General features: G+C 37.1%; 3 protein-coding genes across 5 annotated transcripts; 2 read left to right on the top strand and 1 right to left on the bottom strand.

The window, feature by feature from the left end:
- Positions 1–418: 418 nt before the first annotated feature.
- Positions 419–6,369, top strand: LOC132163866 (putative pentatricopeptide repeat-containing protein At3g01580). Of its 2 annotated transcripts, XM_088519157.1 has the most exons (3): positions 419–517; positions 1,966–2,118; positions 3,672–6,369. In XM_088519157.1, exon 3 carries the CDS (start codon positions 3,689–3,691, stop codon positions 6,269–6,271), a length of 2,583 nt encoding a protein of 860 aa, XP_088375283.1. In that variant the 5' UTR covers positions 419–517; positions 1,966–2,118; positions 3,672–3,688; the 3' UTR covers positions 6,272–6,369. The 2 variants fall into 2 exon arrangements, with proteins under 2 accessions (XP_088375283.1, XP_088375284.1); XM_088519158.1 differs by lacking the exon at positions 1,966–2,118.
- Positions 6,370–8,783: 2,414 nt separating this feature from the next.
- LOC132164673 (CCCH-type zinc finger protein with ARM repeat domain-containing protein) lies at positions 8,784–12,799 on the bottom strand. 2 transcript variants are annotated; one of them, XM_059575219.2, is made up of 2 exons: positions 12,525–12,799; positions 8,784–11,617 (listed from the first exon to the last, which is right to left on the bottom strand). In XM_059575219.2, exon 2 carries the CDS (start codon positions 11,575–11,577, stop codon positions 9,385–9,387), a length of 2,193 nt encoding a protein of 730 aa, XP_059431202.2. In that variant the 5' UTR covers positions 11,578–11,617; positions 12,525–12,799; the 3' UTR covers positions 8,784–9,384. The 2 variants fall into 2 exon arrangements, with proteins under 2 accessions (XP_059431202.2, XP_059431201.2); XM_059575218.2 differs by having other exon boundaries at positions 8,784–11,601.
- A 2,491-nt stretch (positions 12,800–15,290) lies between these two features.
- Positions 15,291–25,491, top strand: LOC132164674 (ARM repeat superfamily protein). The gene is given in 10 exon segments (XM_059575220.2): positions 15,291–15,752; positions 17,005–17,721; positions 19,488–19,583; positions 19,665–19,748; positions 20,465–20,699; positions 20,790–20,950; positions 23,918–24,196; positions 24,287–24,311; positions 24,314–24,471; positions 24,921–25,491. Coding segments are annotated over 9 exon segments (1,986 nt in total). The 5' UTR covers positions 15,291–15,392; the 3' UTR covers positions 24,343–24,471; positions 24,921–25,491.
- The last annotated feature ends 455 nt before the right edge of the window (positions 25,492–25,946 follow it).

Here is a 25,946-nt window from a genome sequence, read left to right as displayed (position 1 = left end):
CAGTCCCCTGTAAGTTGGTGCTACTATGGTCATGCTCAGCTAGAATAGCCACAATTGGCCTCCTCCTCCAACCTTTTTGATTAGAAAAAAAAAAAAAAAACAAAAAAAAAAAAAACTAAGGGTTTATTTGGCTGTCCTTTTAAGGAGTTTAAAAATGCGTTTAATACTCAAAAAACCCGTTTGAAAAAAAAAAATAGTCATTTGTAAAAAAAATTGAAAATGCTTTTAATGATTTAAAAAGCTAAAAAATGGCCAAAAACATACTTTTGGGAAAAACTTAAAATCGAGCTTTTGCAAAAAAAAAAAAAGAAGCAAGCCTTTACATTTTTTGAAAAACGGTTTACCGTTTACGTAAACCATTTTCTCCAAACTCACACGTCACACACTCTCCCTAAGCCCATGCAGTCTTCTCCTTCACGCTCAAAACGCACGCAGTCCTCTCTCTCTCTCGGCCGAGCTTCTCATCTTCTCCTTCACGCTCAACACGCAGTCCTCTATCTCTCGGTTGGCATCTCAGGTACTCTCATCTCTCTCTCTCGCTCTCTCTCTCTCTCTCTCTCTCTCTCTCTCTCTCTCTCTTTGTTGAATCGTATGGAGCGTTTCATTTTCTAGAGAACGATAATTTTCAGATATGCGAATCGTATTAGTGTTTTTGGTGTGGTTTTGTTATTCTTTGGTTTGATTTCCTGAACCTCTTTCTCTGCATTTTTTTTATTCTCGAAAGCTCTCTCCAAGACTTGGGTCTTCTCACCGCCTTTCTCTGCATTTTTTGCTGATAAGGAAGTGGTTAACCAGCCCCATTCTCTGGTAGTTCCTGAATTGGTACCAGGCTGTGCAGTATAACCCCTTTCTGTATCTCTCTTTCTCTCTCTCTCTCTCTCTCTGTGATTAAACTCGGGGTCTACTAGCCTAGTCAGAAATAGCCGATACTTGTTTGTGAAAATGTCTGACCAAACCTTTTTCACTTGTCTGATCAATCCAACACTTTTACCTTTACCCTCAGGCAAATCAGTGTGCTTTGAACTACGCTTGCTTGCTTAAGAACATAAACCAGATTAGAAAGGAAACTCTTTTCCCATAAGCATTATTATGCCTCTGTAATTTCAGTCTATCTAAAATGTCCTGACTCTCACAAGTTTATATAACTGCTAGAAGAAAGTTTTTTTTTTGTTTTTTTTGTTTTGTTTTTTCTCTTGAATGTTTCAAGTGGGTTCATCAGAGGTCCAGTTTTTAATTAAAATTTAATTACTTCAAAACTTTGCCCAGCCATTTATTTGCAATAAATTTTGATTTGCATCATTTGGGTGCTGTTCTTTATGAGATCTTGTAGATCTCCTAGATGTGGCAAATTAGGAGACAGCTCTTATTTGGTGATTGAGAAACTGATGAGAAACTGGAAGTTCCTATTCTTTTATGGAACTAAAATAGGCATAGTAGATGATATCATAGAAGGTGGGATTCGATATATTAGTGCTCCTGCATCATTCTTGCTCATTATAAATTAAGCAATGTCTGCTGGCTAAGCCCCCTAATCTGATTCCACTATGAAGGTAAGTTTTTGTTGTCATGATGCATTGATTTGGCAGACTACTGCACTTTCGGCTATATCTTGCTCATCTGAAATGGGAGGCAAGGAAGGGGTACAGTGTCAAAGTATCTAGTATTTAAGCCTCGTTGATGTTCCTTTTGTAGTTTGATAGTAATACAAATCTGTATCACTTGCAAATGTTGTTTATCTTTAACCATAATTTGATTCCCCCTTTTACTTATCTCCTCTACATTTAGATTTACTAGGAAGGGGCAGGGAGGATGAGCAAAATCTGGAGTTGAAGTAGGGAATCCAGAATTTATCATCTATGTTTAAATATATTCCATTAGACAATGTACATTTAAACATATTCTATTGGTTAAAATCATGATTGTGATTCAGGCTGACTGATGTCAGTTAGATATCTTTTTTGATAGATATGTGGTGACATCCATGGGCAATTCTATGAAATGAAAGAGCTTTTCAAAGTAGGAGGTGATTGCCCAAAGACTAACTACTTGTTTCTTGGAGATTTTGTTGACAGAGGATTTTATTCCGTGGAGACATTTCTTCTTCTATTAGCCCTGAAGGTAATAATTTTGCAATATCCTATTTATGAAATTAAGTGGGAGCTTGTGTCAAATGTAGTCAGCCTTGCAGGTTGTTGCACTTTCTATTTATATTTCTCAGATTTTCTTTTTCCTTTCCTCTGACCTTGTCTTCCATCCATTTCATTAGGAAGTTCTCATTAGAAATGCCACTTCTTTGGCTTCTAAAACATAGTCCTCTCTGTGAAAAGTCCTTAGTGGAATGTTTATTTTCAGTAGATTGTCATTCATCTCAAGATTTACTTTGGGTCAACACATTGCATAATTGAACCAATAAGGTTCTGCATTGAGCTAGGTTCTAGTTAGACCCCACAAATTTGTCTTTATGAAGGATTTCGGAAGCAGCAATGGAATTTTTTATGGTTCTTGATTCTATCAATATGTGGGTAGTGTGGTATTTATTTATCTGGCCTTCACAAGTTCACTAACATTTCACTGCCACTAATGAGTCTTTGACTTGCACATGGTTATTTTTGCACCATCTGTGACATCTGCTTGCTCCCATGACTGCCCACAAAGGGCTGCTGGTCTATTTTGGGCAGGCACGTATGATATAACCTTCGCCCCTAATTGTAGACTCATTTTTTGTGATTGTACAAAGTCAAGTAGTGTCCTCCAAGTTTTAGTAACTATTATCAATGTTTTCATTATGCTGATGGTGACGGTAGTACAACATGGGTAATAATCAACTATATTGTACCAAACACATAGTTGGGTATTGTGTTCTTATGCCTATCGATATGCCTTTTCTTGTGTAATCCATTTTTGTGTTGTTTGTAGATGGATGAAACAATTCTTTCGGCAGTTATGGCCAGAGTTGAATCTGTTCTTGTTGTTGGGGTTGTAATCTTAAAAGATATTAGATCTAGGAGATTATTACTTAGGGGAACCTCATGTTAATCGAGAGCATGAAAGAGGGATTTATATGGATAGGATTCTTTTTGATTAAATGAAAATATAAAAAATTGAAATTATATGACTATTGTTAGTCAAAAGAAAATCAAACAAAAGTTTTAAGGAAAGTCTATTATGTGTGCCTGGAAAAGTGTGCCATCTTTTCTTAGGAAGTAGTGATACACACCACACCGGTATGAGTGAACAATGCTCACACCATGTACGGGTGTAAGTCCCCTAGGATGAGTCTATCAGCTAATAATTTAAGGTATACTTTATATCTCACATCTTACTATTAACTAGTTACAAGTTAGTGTAATTCTTTTTCCTTCTTCTCATCTATTAAAAAAAAAAAAAAAAATTAATGTCAAATAATCTATAATTGCGAGACATTACATACATGATTATCTTATAGGATTAAAAACTATAATGAGACATTTATTTTATTCTTATTCATATTTTAGCACCTTTTTTTTTTTTATGAATGGAGTAATATTAGGGACATTTTTTTATTTTGCCTAAAGTTGATGTAACTTATAAAATTATTATTAAATTTGAGATAAATTATTATTAAATTTTGATGAATTTGTGATTTTAAAAACAAGTTAGCATTACTCTTTATCATGCTGCTTTCCCGCCAGATGTGAAGGACCCAAAAATGGGACTACTGGTAACTCTAAGCCTCCAAAAGGTCGCTCTCACACCCAAACAAAACCACCCAAAGGAATGGAATTCAACCATCAAGCACCACACCAAGCTCAAAGATGACCATGCAATTCTCACTACATATACCCAGATGGCATCTCTGGGGATAACTCCAGATAGTACCACTTTGCCTCTCGTTCTCAAGGCGTGTGCGAGGTTAAATGCGGTCGAGAGTGGCAAGAGCATACATTCTAGTATTCTGGGTACGAGTTTGATCGGAGATGTTCGAGTCGGGACTGCTCTGGTGGACTTTTACTGCAAATGCGGGTTTATTGAGGAAGCCCGTGCAGTGTTCGACGAAATGGGTGAGAGAGATGTGGTTTCGTGGAATGCGTTGATTTCTGGGTATGTGGGGTGTTGTTGTTATGAGGAGGCGGTTTTGTTGTTTAGGGAGATGGAAAGGGAGGGTTTGAAACCCAACTCGCGCACTGTTGTAGCGTTGCTTTTGGCGTGCCAGGAGATTTTGGAGTTGAGACTTGGACAAGAGATACATGGTTATTGTTATAGACATGGACTGCTTGATTTGGATCCGCATGTGGGTACTGCTTTGATTGGGTTTTATTTGAGATTTGATGTGAGCATTTCGCGTCTAGTTTTTGATTTGATGGTGATGAGGAGCATAGTGAGCTGGAATGCTATGATTGATGGGTATGTTGATGTTGGAGATTACTTGGAAGCTTTAAAGATTTTTGTATCAATGCTCGTGGATGGGGTTCACTTTGATTCTGTTACAATGTTGGTTGTTATCCAAGCCTGTGCTAAATTTGGATATCTCAGACTGGGTGTACAAATCCATCAATTGGCTATTAAGTTGAAATGTATGGATGATTTGTTTATAGTCAATGCATTGCTTAATATGTACAGTGAAAATGGAAGTTTAGAGTTATCCTGCAAGTTGTTTGATACCAGCCCTACTCTTGATGTTGCTTTGTGGAATTCTATGATATCCACATATATTAACTTTGGCTGTTACGAGGAAGCCCTAAGTTTGTTTGTTAGTATGAGAACCAAAGGCATCAGAGAAGATGAAAGAACAATTTTTATTATGTTGTTTTCATGTGCAGAGTTAGCAGATGGCTTGCTGAAGGGTAAAGGTTTACATGCTCATGCAATCAAGAGTGGGATGAAGATGGATATTTCTCTAGGGAATGCATTGCTAAGTATGTATACAGAACTAAATTGTGTTGAAGATGTCCAGAAGGCTTTTGCTGAGTTGAGAAGTTCAGATATAATCTCATGGAACACTTTGATCTCGGCATTGGCCCATAACAAAATGAGGAGTGAAGCATGGAAACATTTTGGGATGGTGCAAGATTTGGGATTCAAACCTAACCCATACACAATAATATCTATTCTTGCTACGTGTGAAGATGAAACTTGTCTGAATATTGGGCGATCACTTCATGGCTTTGTTGTAAAACATGGTATTGAAGTAAACTTATCTTTGAACACTGCACTTTCAGATATGTACATGAAATGCAGTGATGAAGTATCAGCTAGGATTTTATTTGAGGGCTGTCCAAATAGAGATTTGATCTCATGGAATGCGATGATTGCCAATTATATCAATGGCAATCAAACTCACGAAGCTCTGTTACTCTTTAATCGTATGATTTCAGAAGTGGAACCAAACTCTGTGACAATTGTAAATGTTCTCTCATCGTGTACAGAGCCTGCAAATCTGCCTCAAGGCCAATGCTTGCATGCTTATGTAACTAAGAGGGATTCCTATTTTGGTTTCAATCTGTCTCTAGCAAATGCTTTTATAATGATGTATGCAAGATGTGGCAGTATGCAAAGTGCTGAAAAGATCTTTGAAACTTTACCAAGTAGAAATATCATCTCATGGAATGCCCTGATAACTGGCTATCGTATGCATGGTCGTGGATGTGATGCTATTCTTGCCTTCTTCCAAATGTTAGAAGACGGTTACCAACCAAATGGAGTAACTTTTTTATCTGTTATATCTGCATGCAGCCATTCGGGTTTGATAGAGCAGGGATTGGAGCTTTTTCATTCCATGGTTCAGGATTTTAAGATAAAACCTGAGCTTGCTCACTATGGTTGTATAGTAGATCTGCTTGGTCGTGGAGGCCGCTTAGATGAAGCTAGAGAGTTTGTCCAATCAATGCTTATCGAACCAGATGCATCAGTGTGGAGGGCTTTGCTCAGTGCTTGTCGAGTTAATTGTGACACTAAGCTGGCTGAAAACATTTTTGAAAAACTTGTTGAATTAGAACCCATGAATCCAGGGAATTATGTTTTGCTATCAAATATCTATGCTGCAGCAGGTCGGTGGTTGGAGGTTAGACAAATAAGAACATGGCTTAGGGAGAAGGGTTTGAATAAGCCTCCGGGAATTAGTTGGATTGTCGTTAGAAGTCAGGTCCACTATTTTACTGCTGGAGACGTATCACACCCTCAATCAGTCAAAATTTATGCAAATTTAAGTTCTTTGTTGTCTTCAATCAAAGAAAATGGATATGTTCCTGATGATCTTTGTTGGATTTCACATGATGAAGGTGAATATGGTTGAAAGCCAGAGGCTGTTCAACCATAGTGAGAAGCTTGTTTCTGCATTTGACCTGATCAATTTGTGGAGTCTGACCCTTGTTATGATGACAAATACTGCAAGGCTTTTGGTGGGCTGCCATGAATTTAGTAAATGTGGTTTTTGGTACTGTTGGGAACTCGAGAATGAAACAATTCTCAGGGATAAAACCCTTTTTCATTTGTTTATCACTGGAACTTGATAAACTATGAAGTATGAACAACAATCTTCTGTTACAGGATTTCTGATACTTACCAAAATGCTGTTAAATGAAAGATAATCTTGCAAGACTTTGAATTTCCTATAATCATGGAAGGACTGTTCAGCGTCAACCCGGGACATGGGAAGGAATTATCAATCCAGCAGGTTGGTTATCATTCCCTGACTTACTTGTATATGAAAACTGGTAGGGTATATACAATAATTGTGCGTATATGATGGTAGTGTAGGTACCAACATTTTCAGGATATCTCCATCTTTTTGTTTTTTCTTCCAATTCTCTATAGACTTGCACATAAATTCTCAGTAATCACTGTGCATCTCTTTGTCTTTTACATTTTTGTTTTTCCACAGGTTTATCTGGAATCATCATGAATATTACAAATTATTATCCAATAATTCACCATTTCCTAAATAGTAAGGGCTATTTTATTGGTTATGTCAGCTCTGAAAAACCTTAACAATATGTGTCAATTTAATTTTTGGACATCATAGGGCATAGATTATATAAACCAGGAAAAGTATATAAACCAGGAAAAGTTTGGGTTGGGAAAGGGGGGTGGGGGATAACAAGACTATCTTCTTCTCATTCTTCTCATGTTCTTCTACTTTTCAAAATTTATCATTCAATCTATGGAGTCGAGTCTATGTGTGGGACCGATATGATCTCATAGATCTAATAATGATTTTAAAAAGTGGAAAGAAGAGAAAAAGAAGCATTTTCCTTTCTCAAGGCTACTATTTAGAACAAAATTGGTTGGAATGTTGCTTTATAATATTTCTTACTGAGCTTTGATGCAAATAATAAATAAATAAATAAAAAGCAGGCAAAAATTATTATTAAAATCAACGAAAAGTAAGGAAGGCGTGAGGTGACCTTCGCTACAATTGCCATCGGCATTGGGCAACCTCCAGGACAGGTGTCGGTTTTTACTTTTTATTTTTTGTCTATGATATATTGCAATCAAAGCATAAGGTGTTTAAAAAAAAAAAAAAAAGCATTTATGCATATTACATAATAAGAGTTTCTAATTTTTATTATTTTCTTAATAATAAAGTCAATCTATCCCATCAATAGATTAATCTTCTAGTTTTTCTATGTTATATCTTATAGGTAATAAAAATTATTAATTTATAAAATAATGTTAAAGCATTATTGTATAATGATTTTTAGTACAAACCAATCGAAAAATGTCCTAATATTTTTTCTGAAAAGTATTTTCAATCAAAAATATTTTTCATTAGAAAACGCTTTACGTCAAAACAAATGGAATCTTAGTTAGATAAACTAAGACCCAAAGTCATTTTACTATCGGCAATTGCTAGGATCAAGGATGCCTCCATGTTGAACAATCATATTTCAAAAGGGTAATACTTAAATTTGCATTTTTATCCCATAAATATTTCACAATGCTAATGTAACAGTCTTAACTAACTATTGAATTAATTTTTATTAAAAAAATAAATAAATTCCAAAAGTTTGTTGGACCTACCCTGTCAACAATATGAAATAGTTGTAGAATAAAAATATAATATATAACATTACTCATTTCAAAATAATGTCAAAAACAGCTTTCAATCCCATGATCATAGTGCCAGGAAAAAATTTCCAACCAAATAGAAATGATAGATCAATTCATCACCCGAATAATATCAAGAGTAATGTTGAATATTACACCCTTTATCCCACCTCATCCTACTAGACTATGTAGGAGTGCCTATAAACTTTTGAATCGGTAATTATTAAAAAATAACAGATTTTTTTTATAACAAAATAAAATTTGTTGAACATTATCACATCAGTCTACTAAAATCAACATTACTTTAATATCAATGCCTAAGCAACCAGCAAAACCCAATGTAAAAGATAAGCAATATGCCCACATTACATCAGAAAATACGAGTTCTCCACTCCAAAAAAGAACCAATTACTAGAGGGATTGGTGGGTTGGGTTGGCATCATATCGGGTACTTGATACCTTAAATCCCCCCATACTCACAAAAGTAGGTTCCACATCACATCTCATCTTCAGGGGATTATAAATTCTCAAACCCCACCTGATCTCTCTTTAAAAGGATTGAAAAGAATCCAAATAAAATGACTTTCCACCTCCCCAATCAAACATCCCAACCCACCGGCCATCCCACTATTGGGATCCACCTCATAAAAGATTCCCGTGCTTTCAGACACACAAAGAAACAAATAAAAAGAAGAGAAGAAAAAGTAACTGAAGGGGCAATCAGAGATGAAAAAGAAAAAGAAAAAGAAAAAAGAAGATATTGGAACAACAATTTAGACAATAAGAAACGTTAATTTAATGTTACATCATCAAAGAACCAAATGCCCTACATCCTGTCACTATCTGTTCCCAAAATAATTCACCCGCAAATGGAACACATCAGCAACACCATTTTTCTTCTTCTTAAATAAATGTGCTCGTCTCCCAACGACCTTCTCAAAGCATTACAAAAACCCCATGCAAGAAGAAAAAAATTCCCCCTCAACCCCATTACAAATATAATAATTTGATATAAAACGAATAAACCCCAAGACTTTAGTTAATATCAAATAAACATGTAATCTATTATTAAAAAAAAAAAAAAAAAAAATTGACCTAGTTATGGTAAGTATCGGAAGAAATTACCTAAACTGGGCTGGGTCTTTGCAAAATAACCCAGATAGGGTTTCTCATCCCTTCCTGACCTCTGTAATGACAATAAATGGATAAACGAATAATATTTATCTCAGACTTTGTCCTTCCTTTTCCTTCATTTATTGCTGTAACCTTCTTAACTCCCACATTACCAACCAACCAACTAAAAGAATTAATAATTCAGCTTTAACTACCTCCGGCTCAGTAAAAATGATATCATTTTCACTAAGCAACAATCTGATCAAGGTGCAGCTGCTCGAGCCACGCTCCCAAAACAGCCTGATCACTGGATTCACTCTGGGGCGTAGAATCAGAACCCTCAGCTGACAGTGCCGCACTAGAGACTTGAACTGCTGTATTTTCTTTTGCATCGGATGGTGATTCTTTCACCAGTGATTGAACCCATGAAACATCAGGCTCCTCTCTATTATGTCCAATTGAACATGATTTACGAAGCCCCCCTAATTCATCTCCTTGAACTGACCAATCTACTTTCCCATTTTGGGACTCCCATTTTGACCAAGAATTCATCCGGGAACCAATATTGTTAGATCCGAGATCATGTGGGAGGTTTGATCCAAGATCTCGTGAGCTGAAACTGCGGAATTGTAGCTGCTGCTTCTCACGATGAGCAAGTGCAGCAGCCCGAGATCCCATTGGAGATGGAGGCTCAATGCTCCGAGGTGACATCATCCCAGGTGAGGAAACGCCAAATGAAGGCTGCAAGAAAGGATGATCAGCATTCTTCACCGGGAACACATTAGTTTTAATAGGAGATATCATGCTTTGCTGCTGCTGGATTTGATTAAAAAGAGCCGATTTGTGTGATGAGGGGAAAACAGATGAACCCACAAGTTGATCAGAATATCGAGGGGATGAGACCTCAGCAGAGAAAAGCTCATCTAGATTTGAGGGAGCCAGGGATTTTGAACGGCCAGAAAGATTCACAGAGGAAGTACTGATGTGAGGCTGTGATAAGCGGGACAAATCATTAAGGAGCAGCTGTTGCTGCATTTCAAAATCCTGCAACATATTAAACTGCTCAGCAGGAAGGTCTCTTGCATTGAGAGAAGATCTCAGCCGGCTCATTTGGAGATTGCTGTCCGGAAGATGCAAAGTGGGGATGTTCTGCTGAACCCAGGCCATGGATGAATGAGAAATACCATTACCAGAAGGAGACATGGATGGAGAAAATGGAGTAGGTGACATGGCAGACCCTGCTGAGGGGGAGCTGGGAAACATGTTCAAGGCTGCTGCCATATCCATGACAGTGGCAGCAGAGGCTGATCGAGGAGAAGGCATTGCAGATCCAGAAGAAGCATAAAGGGGTCGGAGTTCCTCATGCATGTGGGCAAAGAAGCAAACCCGGCGCATGCAGCTTGTGCCATCCTTGCAAAGTCGAGTTCGGTATTGTGCCGGATGTAGCCAACACTCAAACACCCCATGAGCATATTCACACAAATCTCCCCGTCTACAAGTCCCCTTCCGAAACTCTGGACATGGTACACAACTGTAATGGTACTTCCTTGGGTCTCTTCTCCTGGCATTCTCACCTGGATGAACAAAAGGACACTCCGTCCAATCATGAGAATAAGCTCGAGAACAAGGTCGAATCTTGAATGAAAACATTCGGAACTCATCAGTAGCATAAATGCTACTCTTGAGGTCAGGAAGAGATGGGTCAATTGGGTATTCTTTCTTCTCTGGCGCAGAAGAAACATTTATGCTAGTAGGCTTACAATATACAGGAGTCGGTATTGGATTTGAGACAGAGGACAAGGAACCATTTTTTGGGGATGATGGGAGGGGCGGAGAACTAGATCTCAAATCCACAGCTAAAACTTGCAGATCCTGCTGACAAGCAGAGGAATTATTTGTTAAAAGTTCTTTGAGCAGCACCTTCAAATTGGGTAGATTAGGAGGAGCAACAATAACATCAAATGGACAATGCCCATGTGCATCGGTGGCCTTAGGCTTAGCACCAGCAAGTAAAAGCAACTTAACAACATCCACAGCACCAACAGATCCACCAGAAGCAGCACAGTGAAGTGCAGTGCTCCTATCTGGGCCACAGAAGAGATTAACATCCACCTCAGAAAGAGAGAGAATTAGCTTGACAACATCAACACTGCCATATTTAGCAGCGACCATTAACGGGGTTCTATGCTCAATAACCATCCTTTTTGAAAACCCCTGACGACCATACCATAGTCCAATCTCGCTGATCGCAGAACCATTACAGATAGATTGCTTAAAACCCTCTACATCATTATCAGCTGCAAGCTCAAGTAAAATGGAGAAAGAATGCTCGGATTCAACTGTTCCGCTAGGTTTATTCATAGCTTGGGTTAAAGATTTGATTTCTTGGTAAGACGATAGTGCTGGTTGGGGATTTAAATGCTCCGGGCCACCACACATGCTTTAATTAACCGGCAAAAAAATCTGAAAGACACCCAATCTACGAAGAATCACATACTAATTTATAAGAATAAATGCATATGAAAACAATTTAGAATCATATGCTAATATAAACCAGGATTCTCTAGCATCAATCCTCTAGAAAGAAAAAAAAAAAAAACAATTAAATTAAGAGATACCCACTTCAAATGATGAACTGTCAAACTAAAACCAAGTAAAAAATTGTACTAAAAAAAAATAAGCAAAGAAATAACGCATACATAAACAATATGACGGGACGAGAATAGAAAGACTCGTCAAAACATTGTTAAGCGATGAAAATGGACCGAGTGAAAGACATGGTCGAGGAAGATTAGGGGCTTAAAAAGTATATATACCATCTATATATATATATTCGATAAAAAGGCGCAGACTACAACCATGGTAAAGAAATATTATCCCCAAATATTGATGTGCTAACAAGGGAAGTTCAAGACAACCCCGGATTCGGACCCCTCAAATACCCTTATCTTCCGGATCGGACCTCGAAAAAACCCTCATTGCGATATGCAATCTTAAATTGAAGAAAAATAATAATAATAAATGCCAAAGACAAATGCAAAAAGGTGAAGTCTATGTAAAAATGAGCAAATGTGAAACTAAGTGCTCCCCGTAAAAGGAAATGCACAAAGCATTTAAAATTTTGAAGGCATCCAAAAAAAAAAAAAAAAAAAAACCAAAAGTACTCCCCATTTGTTCAGTTTGACAAACAGAGAAAACCTCAAAATTGAAAACTTTTCAAATTTCTTTTACTTTTCCCACACTTTCTCAGCAACCAAACGACAAAAGCCCAAAAAAACAAAACAACAACAACCAACTAGTTCCGACCGAAAAGAACAACCAACCAACAAGTCACAGGCTATTAGAATGCATAGCAAGTTAATGGAAAAATCGAAAAGAAAACTCACAGATTCGAAGATTTTGAGTCCTCAATGGGCTCCAAAGCGCCATCAGAAACCCTAAGGAAGTGTACGGAACTCTGGTACACGCACATTCACTCATTGATCTGCGGAGAAGAAACAGAGTGCAGAGGCAGAGACTGGCAACGCCTTCGAAAATGGGCGAGACCCCGAAAAGAAAGCGCGCGGCGAGGAGCGAAAGAGCTCTATCGCCATAGCCGCGGGGGAGAGAGATTTGAAGTTACGCGTAGATGAAATTCGGAGTTAAACGCGAGTGAATTTGACTTCAATTTAGAGAGAGGTGAAAGAGTGTTGAAGATTGGGCGTGAAAAGAGGGGGGGGGGGGGGGGAAGGGAAACGGGAAACCGGCTGAGGGGGTCAGGTGGAGAGTGGAGTAGGTGAGGGGAAGTCGGGGTTGGTGACCGTACGAAGCGGTGGAACGTGTGGGGTCTGGACCACGAGGTGGGAGCCTTTTCTATTGGTGGTACGGTGGAGCGGGACCTCGGTTCGGGCGGGGGGGTCAAAGTGAGTTCACGGGCTGGAGTCCAATCAAGTTCAAAATGAAAATATATAATAAAAGGACACAAATTTTTATCAAACTAGCTTATAAGAAATTTCTTTCGATCTATTATAATAAGTTACAAGTGTCGTTCAACATCTTTAAGTTTCTAAAAAATTAATATTTGATTTTTTCGCTTCTAAGTCCACGAGTCCTTAAGAAATTTTGCATAAGAAGATGCTTAATGACGTCAAAGAGCAGTAAGTTGATCTTTACTTGTTTGAAGACCTCCGTAATGTCATGTATCTTCTCTTATTGTTTTTTGAACTGAGAGGATGTCTTGAGACGTTTTGGATAAAAGGTCCGTGGCTAACATGGCATCTCAAAAATGGAGTAGGTGGATTCCTAGATTAGTATAATGACAATAAATGACTCTTAAAATATTAAAAAATATATATGATGGATGACACTTGCACTTATTATAGTAGGTTAAAGAACATTTATTTTAAACCAGTTTGAAGGAAATTTATGTCCATAATTAAAAAAAATGGTCCATGAATTTTTTTATTTTTTTTTTAAAGTGCAAGTAGCCTCTTAATTAATTAAAAAAAGGGCTATCCTTGTTGGAGTTAAATTACATTTTAATTTTGAGAACATGGGCAAACTATATATATGTTTTGGCTACATTGGAGCCACCTCCACAAAATAATGACTTTTAATTTTATATGGATAAGATTCCATTTGTTTCATTTTTTAACTATTTTTATTGCATTTGAAAAATATTTTCGGTCAAATATAAATTTTTTTTTGTAATATTATTTAAATAAATAAATAAACTATACATCATATTTTATTTTTCTTAAAATTATTTATTCTTATTAAAACGTAAAACATTTTTTGTTTATATATAGTTCCTTTCTTCAAACCCATATTCTTTAGTGAACACTTGTACCACGTCACCTCCTCTTCTGTCAACTTCAACCTCCACGGCTAGGGCGGAATCAAATTTTGCTTTGAAGGGCTCCATGTCCCTCATAATTTAATTTTTTTTTTTAAAATATATCATTTTTATAATTTTAACCCTTAAAAATTTAAAACTTTCCCACCAAAAATAGTTTTTTTTTCTTCCTTTTTAATAATTTTATTCCCTATATCACTATTTCTGGTTTCGACTCTGTCCACGACCTTTTCTCTATTACAACTCGTTTGTAGTACTCTGTTTATGCCATAATGCATTGAGCTTTATTAAGAAGGTTTTGAGAAATAAGAAATAATAAAGGTATGTAATGTATGTATGACAGTATGAGAGATTGGGTATATGAGTCTTAAGTCATTATTTATTATTTTACGAAATTCTCTGTTTATGGCATGATTTCATCTCAATGATAATGAGTAGATCGATAGAAAAATTAGAATACAAACTTTGTGATTTTAAAATCATGATTTCCCATGATTTCGTGACTTTAAGACATAATTACTACCATGAAAAAGCAATACACTAAAATTAGAATAATGTTATACTACCACTACATTTTTATCTTGTTTCGCTGACGTGGTTACCACCAATTAGCACTTTTTAATTATTATTTTTTAAGAAAATACTTGTCTTATTCATCTCATAAAACTATAGCAGTTTACATATGAGATTAGTGATTTTTGTTAACCAAATTCACACAGGTACATGGATAATGATCAATAGTGGTTAACAGTTAGTTGTTATTAATAACCGTCCACCTGTTTTGCTTTATGAGTAAGTGCATAAAGAGGGTGTTTGGCAAACTCCCTACTTTTACACGCACTGTGCACCTCTGGGTTGGCATCTCTTAATCAGGTACGACTTGTGGTTGAATAGACTGAGCCAATGAGTAATAGCCGGTTTGAAAAATAAAATGACATTTTATTCCTATTTTATCCTTTCGAAACACCTTACACAAATGATGAGTATTGGCTTTTTTTATCTTTCGTAAGGGCATAATTGTCTTTTAACAAAACTTGACTTGTCATATAGACGGTTAACCGTGATGAATTACAACGTGCTCAGATGTATCTGATGGAGGAACAGTATCGTGGGAAGTTGGAAAATGTACAATAAAAAATAATATTTTAAATAAAATAGATAATTTGTTAAAGTGTATATAAAAAAAAAAAGAAAATAGTTATTTTAATTTTTGTTTGAAAAAATAGTTTGACGCGACGCGACGCGACGGGAAGACATATTTGAATGTTTAGCGACATACATAATTAATTTATATCAACAAATAATGTAAGATCTCCGTAGAAAGTAGAAAGAATGTCAAAAAGTCAATATTAAAAACTCAAAATCCCAATCATCTCTCCGCGTCATTCGCCTGAATTCTCTCCCTCCTGGGGCTCGCACCATGCCCACCTCAGCCACAGCCTCGTCGAGCTATCGGCGCGCCACGCCGGACCTGTTGGTACGGTTGGGATCGACGGACACGGAAGTCAAGCTGAGGGCGCTCAGGGAGGTCAAGAACCAGATCATCGGCAACCGCACCAAGAAGCTCTCCTTCCTCAAGCTCGGCGCCGTCCCTGCCGTGGCTGACGCGCTAACCCAAGCTCAAGCACAAGCCCAAGCCCAGGACCAAGCCGAGCTCCTAGTCCAGTCGGCGGCAGTGCTCGGTAGCTTCGCCTGCGGCTTCGACGCTGGCGTCCGAGCCGTTCTCGACGCTGGCGCTTTCCCCAATCTCATCAACCTCCTCTCCTATCCCGATGAGAAGGTAATGAACATCAATTCAATCGGATTTTTTGTTTGGTTTCCGAAAAACGGATAGTATAGAGAATGCAAGAAAGTTTAGCAACAATTTAATACCTTGTTTCGTTCGATTCGATTGAAAGCCTCTTGGAAAATTCTCGTTTATGAGACCTGTTTGGTTGCTGGTAAAATGTGGCAGATGGAGGAAATAAATTTTGTACAATTCAGCTTTTAAGAAGCGAAATACTCGTCTAAAATAATCGAATAGTTGTAGTTAGGTTTTTGGTTTGAGTGCTGGTTTCTGTTTTCTAAGCCGTATCTGATAGCCGAACCTGAAGCTTTTCTTCATTTTGGTATATGCCATGAATTGCGGGTGATTAGAGTAATGGTAGATGGCTATTTTTCCTGCTTTGGTTTCTATTTCCCTTTGATGCCATACTTGATTGCTTGTGAAGGGATTGTTCCATGGACTTAGTTCTGTGTGTTGGGTGTAAGCGTGTGTGTTTGTGTGTGTGTGTGGGCATTAGATCTCAGCGCCCAAACTTCTATGACCGGGCATTCTCCATGAATTTGCCTTTTAACGCAAATTCCCTCAACATCCCTACCAATGTATCGTACCGGAGTAGATACTCCACATGCTAAAGTCCCCACGTAACGCTGTGTGTGGATGTTGTAGCTCAAAGTAGGGTGATGTTTCTCCTTGTAAGGTTGTAGTCATTTCATGTTGCTTGTCAATGCCTGATCTTTTCCACGAGTGTTGAGAACTTATTTTCCGCATCTGCATTGACAGTTTCTTTCACTCAAGGTTTGTATGTACTGCCTAAGGTGGTAGACATAGAAGTTTCCATATTTAAAATCAGCTGCACTAAAGCAATCCCTCTTCCTACTTTTCTTCCTTTATCTTCTATTTTTTCTTGTTAGATTTTAGGGTGGGGGTGATTGCGCCCCGCTGCTCTTTTAATGGATTTGAATTACTTTTCAAAAAAAAGAGTTCTTAGGGTGGGGGTGGGTGGAGGGGAGGATATACTGTTGTCTTTCCCTTCTTACAAAAACTTCATATTTGTTTAGATGCTTTCTAGCTTGTTCATCTACTCCTCTTTAATTATTTTAATCCATTACATATATAGAAGTGAGTACTCTGGTTTTACTCTTGCCATTCTTGCCCGAATTATTCTCAAAATTAGGCCTTGTTTATGATGTACCCTTTATTTTTTAGTGACTATTGTTCTGTCTGCTTCATTTTGAATGTCATTTGGATGACTTTGCTTTGTTTCCAGGTTGTGGATGCGGGTGCACGTTCCCTTAGAATGATTTATCAATCGAAACTGGCTCCAAAATATGATTTCCTTAAAGAGAAAAGCTTGGGATTTCTTCTTTCATTATTGAATAGTAAGAATGAAACTGTTACAGGATTAGGCGCAAGTATCATCATACATTCTTGTGAGACAGTTGCAGAGCAAAATGCTTTATGTCATCCTGGGGTATTGAAGAAGCTTAATAGCCTTCTTGAAGGTTCCTCAAGTCAGAAAGATGCTAGTTTAGAATCTCTAGCCACAATAATCAAGAACAATCCCGAAGCTGCTTCAAAGTTTGTCTCTGAATGCGGAAGAGCTTTGAGCTCTGTTATTGACTTGACTAAAGATAGGTATCCACGAACAAGGTTATTGGCCTGTATATGCTTAATTGTTATAAGGAACACCTCTCCTTGCTATCTGCAAGATATAGGCATTAAAACCAAATTGGTACACCTTTTACTTGAGCTTCTTGATGATCCTGGTCAACTTGGAGAGGACTCTCCGTTTGCTTTATCTAGTTTAATTGCACAAAAGGAGGATCTACAGAGACTAGCTTTTGAGGCAAATGCTATTGATAAACTGTACAACCACTTGCAAAAAGATTCATTACATCCCAGACGTTTCCAAGGAATATTGTTGGTATTGGCTGATCTATGCTCAAAATTGGAGAGCTGCCGGTCTAGGTTCCTGTCTCTAGAGGTCTGTTGCTAAAAAAGGATACACAAACATGTGCATTTAATTATTAATTGTTTGCCATGATATCATTATTATCTGTTCCTTTTTTGTATGCTTATTATTCTTAATCATGCTGTGGAGTCATCTTTTATGGTGAGTAATCTGGAACATGGGCATGGATTTCTGACTTCTCCACCTGTATAACATAATTTTTTTTAAAGAATATATATATATAGGCATAGGCGTGAGAAATTAGGGTTATGGAAATTAGTAGTTGGCTAAAGTTTGTGTTGATAGATTCTTCTGTCCATGTGTGCATATGGAATGAGTTCTTTTTTCCCTCACTAGGAAAAGTAAGTAAAATCTCAAATGCTTGAAGTGAGGAGGTCTGATGTTGTTCAATTTTGGACTTCTTAGCTTGTCAACTATGAATGTTGAACTGATCAAGTATTTGATATCTATGCCCGATTCTTTAATACCTCATTGTAAAAGAGTTTTGTTTTATGAGGAAACCTTCTTTTTCTTGAATGTTGTTACTACTGGATATCAAGTATTGGATATCTATGCCCGATTCTTTAATACATCATTGTAAAAGAGTTTTGTTTTACGAGGAAACGTTCTTTTTCTTGAATGTTGTTACTACTGGATTTAGTTGTTCTATCTTTTTCTTGGCTTTGGTAGATTTTACTTGATAAATCTAGTGGGCTTGCAAAATATATTCTAATGGTTTAGACATTTTAGAAGTTCTTACAACCCCATTATGCAACATGACTGCCATAATTGGGTGTAAGCCCCATCAACATTTTTTGTCATAATATCTGTTGATGTGGGTAATTTTTTCTTTTATTATGTTTTATATGCATCTTTTATCTGTTCTAAGCTACCAAGGTCAGTTTGGAAGCTACTGTAATATAGACGCCTGGATGATGGTTCCCTTGTGCTTAATGTGGTGTATTTGGCGGGAATGCAATGCGCGGAACTTTGAAGATCGTGAGAGCTTGGTGATAGAGTTAAAAGCTTTCATGTTCAAATCCCTCTATGTTTGGACAGCTGCTTACAATAGTCTTCTATTTTCTAATTTCCTATAGTTTGTGGATTTGTGTTCTTCTTCTCTCTGGTTGGGTGTCTCTCATAAATACTCCTTGTGTATTTGGGTTGCGCCCTTCTGCGTTTTCTAAGAAGATTGAATTACTTATAAAGAAAATTATTATGCTAGTGCATGAATTATTTAAGACTTTCAGCACACAGCTAAAATAGGAGGAAGCTCGACCATGCGGACAGCCTTTCTAGCTACTTGTCACTGTAAACTTTTCCACTAAAGCAACTTCTGAGCTGTATTTTCTTTACCTATGGATCGAAGTGTGTAGAGTGGTTTCATTGTATTATATCTTCTGGTGAACCTTTTCTTCTATTTACTTTTTTTCTTTTATTTTTTCTGGGTGCCAACCAAACTATTTGTTATGAATTGGAAGGGTGCCAACTTTGACCAGTAACAAAAACAGTTGACAAAGCTTTTGAATGGCAGTCGGACTTTCAACATGTTTGATTTCTATTGCTCATATATATTTCTTCTCGGTGCTAATGATTATATCTTCTTTAGTGTTGTTTCCCATACTCAAATGGTGCAAAGATATCACTTTTTATGTCTAAATGGGCAATTTAACCAAATTAGAGATTATATAAGTCCTAGACTTCGTAGATTTTTATGTGTATTTTACTAATTAGCAACTTGGTAATTGGTATTTTACCAATTATCACTATTTATGACTAATATATCCTCATGAATACAGATGTTGGACTTGGTAACTCATGCACTAACTCATGATAATGCTGATGTACGTGCTGCAGCTTGCATTTGCTTAAAAAGTGTCTCTAGGTCAATCAAGGTTTGTGCTACCAATTTTTAGTTCATGATACCTAATTTCTGATAATCACAGCTAGACATTTGCTAATAAAACATCATTCAGACTTTGAGTGCAGGTCGTTTTATGAATGAAATGATTGTTACTCAGTTGGTTCAGCTTTTACATGATCCTTCTACTTCTGTCCAGGTATGCTAGCTTATTATACTGATGATCATTCTTCTTCACTCAGTAGGCTTATTTATTTTCAACAATAATTGAAGTTTATTAAATTTACACATTATTAGAAGCTGCTTATGAACTTTACTATTGTTGGGAATGTGGAGTTACTTAGTTATGTGCATTGGGAGCCTAATTGAGTGGACCTTTTTCTGATCATGATCTTAGCATCTGCATATCCTTAACATTTATGGAAATATTTTGAGGATCTACTTCTAAGCTCTTCAGTCATTTATCTCATATTTTCTTGTCATGAATCTGGTGTTTGGAAGGCAGAACAAAATTCCTTTAGTTGTGAGATGCCAATTGCATGTTTTGAATGCTATTTGGTGTTCTTTTGGAAGTCAAAAACTCATAAAAAAACACAAAAGGTATGATTCATAGAATCAATTCTTATGTAGAAGCTCTAACTTGTTAGAAACATTAAAGCCTGTCTGTTATTTACAGCCATCCATGTGTGCTTGTATTCCAGTCCTATTTGAACTGAACATTATTCATTACGAAAACACTTATAGTGGGATTACCATCTATGAATTGGAAAATCCTTTTTCAACACATGGATTACCTATGAACGTGCTTCTCCACTTAAAAAAAAAAGTGCTTCCCTTGTGCAGATATGACCTTATAAGTAATTATGATTTTAGCAAGTGTTTCTAGCAACTCTCCCTTGAATACCTTATTTTCAGGTTGCAGCTCTGGGTGCTGTTAGCAACATTGTGGTTGATTTTGCAACACACAAGTCTCTGATTGTAAAATGTGGAGGTCTGAAGGTGCTTGTACAATTATCAAAATCAATGGATGCAACTCTAAGGTTAAACGCTTTGTGGGCTTTGAAGAACTTGATGTTCCTCGCAGACAACGTGTGTAAAGAAGGCATTCTTTTGGAGCTCACCATACCATTATTATCAAGCCTTATATGTGGTAATGATCGAACTCTGTTTGTGACAATTGTTCAAATTCTTACTATAGCGAGGGTGTATAAACCACTGTTTCATTGCATCTACTCTGCAGACCCTGAGCCCTCTGTCCAAGAGCAAGCTCTGGCCCTTGTTCGCAATCTTGTTGATGGATGTATAAACTCAGTTGAGTATGTGTTCGCTGAAGATGGCATCTTATTGGATGCTATTGGAAGGCAATTGCGGAGTGCTTCAAAGGCTGAAATTGGGATACAGGTTAGAATTCTTTAATAGAGGGAAGGTTTGAAAAGTAATGTTTTGAACTTATCAATTTTTTTTTTAAAAAACTTATCAAAATGTTTTGCACTAGCTATTATTAGAATGATATTTTAAGAGCGTTATGTATTGATTTGGTATCGACCTTTTGTGACTTGTTGTGGCTACCAATCTAAATTGTGACGTGATTCCTATTTGCTGATACATTTATAACATAACTTGGTGGACATTTTTGGTAACTTGCTTTAGGTGTGCCCTTTAAGATGGCAAAAATTGATCTTGGTGTAACTGGGAGATGATATAATCGCCATCTTTGGCTCATTCATATTGACATCTTGCGAGCTGATGGTTGTTAAAGATGTTTGGTGGCCTTTGGGTTCTTGGAAGTGGACGACCAATTATTTGCTTTGGTTGTGGAAGTAGCCAGATATCTTTGCTTGGTCCTGACCTTTTTCATATTTAGAAGTAAAATACGAAGTGGAATCACTGGTGGAGCCAACAGGGGCAACAGGGGGCAAGTGACCGCTCTGCCCACCTGCTGCACGACCTCCTACCACTACCTACAGCCACTATAAACCAATACTTCACCCTAGGTTTTGGGGAGGAAGACTAAACTGGGTGTAAGATAGACTCTTGAAACTTCAGTCTTGCCCAACCACTGGTGGAGCAAAAAGTTTGAAAAAATTCTAAGGAGAAGTAAGCATTTCCTCTATGTAAGGAATGGAATTCACCCCAAGGAAATGAAGATATGGGCGGTCTCCTCCCTTTTGTCCCTTCGCTCTCTCCACCATCTGACCGCCCATCCCTCCAATCAGTTTCTCTTCTTCTCTCTCTATCTAGACTCTTCTGTCATGTTCCACAGCCTGTGTCACCCAGTCTCTTGCTCTCCCTCTTTCTCACTCTTTTTCACGTCTCATTCTACCAACTCACTGCCAGCTTTGTTTGCCAGCCCATAAATGGCTGGAAAGCAGCCTTGCCAACCTTTACTTCTATAAAAGAAGGGCCCTGGCTCTTTAGCTTGAACGTGTGGAGATTATAGGAGATGTAAGTAGTCTGTGTCAGAGGAAGAATAGTGCTGTGGGGGTGTTTGTTAAACAACACCCCACCACACCGCACTGTTCATGGATAAAAAAAATAAAAAAATAATGATTGATATGGGAAAATGAAAAAGTAGTATTGGAAAGTAAAAAATTTTGTTTTGTAGTGATTTTTTTAGTTGAATAGTAATAAAAAGTAAATAATGTGATATAAAAAGTAAATGATTTGATATAAAAATAAGAATGTTTTTTTTTGGAAAAAATGAAGTGAATAGTGTGGTGGAATGTGGGGGAATGTGAGGGAGTTTAACAAACAAGGCCTGTGTGTCACGGCTTTAGAGAGAAGAGTGAAGAGAGTAAAGTGCGAGAGTTTCTCAAGGTGCCATGTGTTTTTTTTTGGGGGCTTTTTAAGAATTTGTTTTATAGTGCTTTTGTGAGAACTAGTTAAGTGTGTATTGGTATTTGTGGTGTGAGCGTTGAGTTTTTCTTGTGTGCATCAATGTATGTTGTATTTATGTGTTAGTGTTTCAATAAAAGTTGTCTAAAATAGAAAGGGATGGTCCACGTATGCACATGGGTGCACTAAGGAAGACCTTATATTTAACTGCGTGCTTATTCTCACATAATTTCTAACTAGCAGATGCTTTGTAGCTAAGTGAGAAGATCTCTTGGTCTAAAATTAAGAGGATCCTCCCCTCCCCCTCCCCCCAACAAATTCTAAAATTAATAGGCTCAATTCACGCCCACCCCCCCCCCCCCCCTCCCCCCCCCCTCCCCCCGCGGTGAACCAAAATCTTAGCTCCGCCACTTCTGGGAATGATGTGGAGTGTTGCCATGCTACATGTCCCTCTATTGAATTAATGTTATACTAAATTTAGTCAATCCACTATTAATTTGGTTTTAACGATATCCTCAAATGAGACGATGTCAATTACTGCAAATATAACACAAATTCTGGGAAAAAAGTGAAGAGAATCCAAATTCTATTGTGAATTTTGTGTGGAACTTTCCTAGTGGAGTAGGTGGTGGAATGAGATCTGTCTGGATGAAGAAAGTGTCTGCTGACTGCTGATTGCAATATGTTTGGATTGCCTTTCCAGAAAGATTGTTCTTCACCTATTGGGGTTCTCAGATTTGGATCTAATTGCTCAGTAGGAAAATAGTTATATTTAAGGCAAAATGATTGTGATTTGATGCTGTAGCTTACATTAAATATAATTTGTCGAAGTCAAAGAAAGTATTTAGGAGATTTTATTACTCTGAAAAAAATTAAGGCCTGTTAGATTGTCTCATGGAATTTGAATAGCACCATTTTTTTTTTTTTTTGTGGCAGTTCATCCACAATCATCATCTTGAACGATTTTAGGAGTTCAGGGAATTGTTTTGTTCATGCTAATGGCTTTGTGCATTGGATGCTGGACAAAATATGAATGATCCCACTCTGTACTTTAGAATTGAAGGATTCGTTGTCAAGTTTTTACATACAAGGAAACTGAACACATACAGTATATATGATAAGTATGCTTTCAAATATTTCCATATGCGCATTTCAATTTATTAAAAATATATGACGAAACAGTAAGATGAATTTTATAACCCCTTATAATAAGTTTCTAACACAATCTAGCACCTGTGCCTTTTCTTATCTAGCCTGTGTAATATAGTTTCAACATTGACACTCCAGGGATTCTAATGGGCATGGGCAACATAGCGTGCACGGCTGTTCCCTTTGTCACTGTTATAACAAGGTTTACATGTAGTATTTATTTATAAAAAAAAGGTTTACATTTAGTATTACCAATATTGGGAGCTTTTGGTAATTTGTTGTTATTATCAACTATTATTATTGCTGTTATTATTATGATTGTTGTTGTTATCATCATCATCATTATCCTCATTATTATAGCTCCGCCATAATTTTTTCATTCAGGGAATGTATGTTCTCGGCAATATTGCAAGTGGGAATGAGTTTCATAAGGAAGCAGTAATGCATCAACTCCTTCCACAGGTGAACGATGGGGACCGTTCTTTTATACTCAAGTTTTTGCAGAATAATGACAGCCAGTTACGCACGGCAGCCATCTGGACCATAATAAATCTCACTTTTCCATCAAGCCCTGGTGCATCGAGTCGGGTTGTAAAATTACGGAATGCTGACATAGTTTCTCAATTAAAGACGATGGCCAAAGATCCCTGTGTGGATGTACAGGTCGTTTATTCTATATCTCAAATTGAATGGTTTTTTGTTGTCTTTTGTTATCCGTTTGCTAAACCATACCTGATCCCTCATCTGGCACAGCTCCGTGTAAGAACAGCACTAGGGCAATTATGACTTTTGGTGCCAGCTCAACATGATCACTCTTGCTCATTTTTCCCCAATCCCTGGAAATCCAAGCGAAGAAAAGGAATATTGGTGCAGTTTGGTTTTTTCACCTTTTCCTCAAGCTATGGTCCAGCCATCCATAAACTGCCTGCAAAAACGTGGTATGCTTCATTCAAGGTCTATAATAACTTTATATATGGACACAAAATTGGGTTTTTATTTTTTTATTTTTTATTAATACCTCATTATGATAGTCAGAATAAGAATTGTTTGTAGCTCTTCATTAGTTTTGGAAAAAAAATTCATAAGGCCATAGCAGTTGATATTTATTATGGTAAAGATAATGAAATAATGCTATGTTATATTTTGGCTTAAGCTCAAGATGTGAAGGGTGTGTATAGAACTGACAATTTTACTTCAAGCATGTGGTTGAGATTGTATTTGTTAGTTTTTTCTTTTTTACCCATTTTCTATTTAACTTTACGTTGTATTTACCTGATCACTACATCTTCCTGTTACAGTTTTACCTTTCAGAATGATGCCTGCCAAGATTGTAATTGCAGTTCCTAACGAGTCAAATTGGTGTTTCTCTTGTTATGTTCTTTTGCAGGTGCGACGCATTGCTTTCAGATTTTTCCGGAGCAGCGTGAGAGCTTTCTCATTTTTGTAGGTGCTCCTGACCAAATAGCCTTTTCATTACCATGATATATACATTCTGTATCCATTTCTTTGTATTTATCGAATGATCCAGTCTTGAAGAGTGTACGATATGACTCCTACATATTGTAGGCTAGTATGTCTGCAATTTGTTCATTTTTGATGCCTTTGTGGAAGCAAAGCACAATGGGGCAACTGAATATGGATGCCTTGATGCTGCTATGATTAGGGCAGAATCACTTGTGCTACAGAAGCTTTATTTCCAAGCTAACACGGCCTACTCATTGTTTGGCTGACCACTCTATGCTTGGTGAAGGTTACTTTAGTCAGCCATGGAACAGAAGTCATATAGGTTTGTTATTGTTCTGATAATGCACTTGAAGGTTGTCTTATGTTAGGGTATTTGGTCAGCCCAATGTTGTTTTATATTTTTGTTAAACATTCGAGGGGATTAAGATTAGTTTCCATGTATATGAAGGCGGGTGCTCTAGGGGATTCAAAAGTTTTTTCCCCTTTTTTTGGTTGCTTCAGCCTTCACAGCAGGAGATATCACTTATCCATGAATCTGAGTTGAGGAACATTACGTCCATAAGGGCAATGACCCACAGATATAGTTACCACTATATTAAAAGCAACAGTCAAAAGTAATTGTACTTTGTTCCTCCACATTTCTATTTGAATGTCACAAATTCCAATTAAAAACAAAAATTCTTAGTATTATCTGATAATATGTAAAATAAATAATGTTGTACCAGCCTCGGCACATTTTGATTTCGCTTTTTCAAAATTGCAGTCTAACCTAGCACGTGATAGGAATATTTCAAGATGCCCTTGTTCAAGGTTGATGAATATTATTTTTTTTGTTGCAAGGGCACTTCTTTTTTTTTTTTTTTTTTTTTTCTTTTTTCTTTCTCTGATGATCAAATAGACAAAATAACAAAACAAACAAACACCCACCCAAAAAGGAGAGGGAGGAGTG

Source organism: Corylus avellana, chromosome 8, assembly GCF_965113065.1.
Source record: "Corylus avellana chromosome 8, dhCorAvel1.hap1.2, whole genome shotgun sequence".
Lineage (NCBI taxonomy): Eukaryota > Viridiplantae > Streptophyta > Magnoliopsida > Fagales > Betulaceae > Corylus > Corylus avellana.
This window is presented reverse-complemented; position numbering and strand designations above follow the sequence as displayed.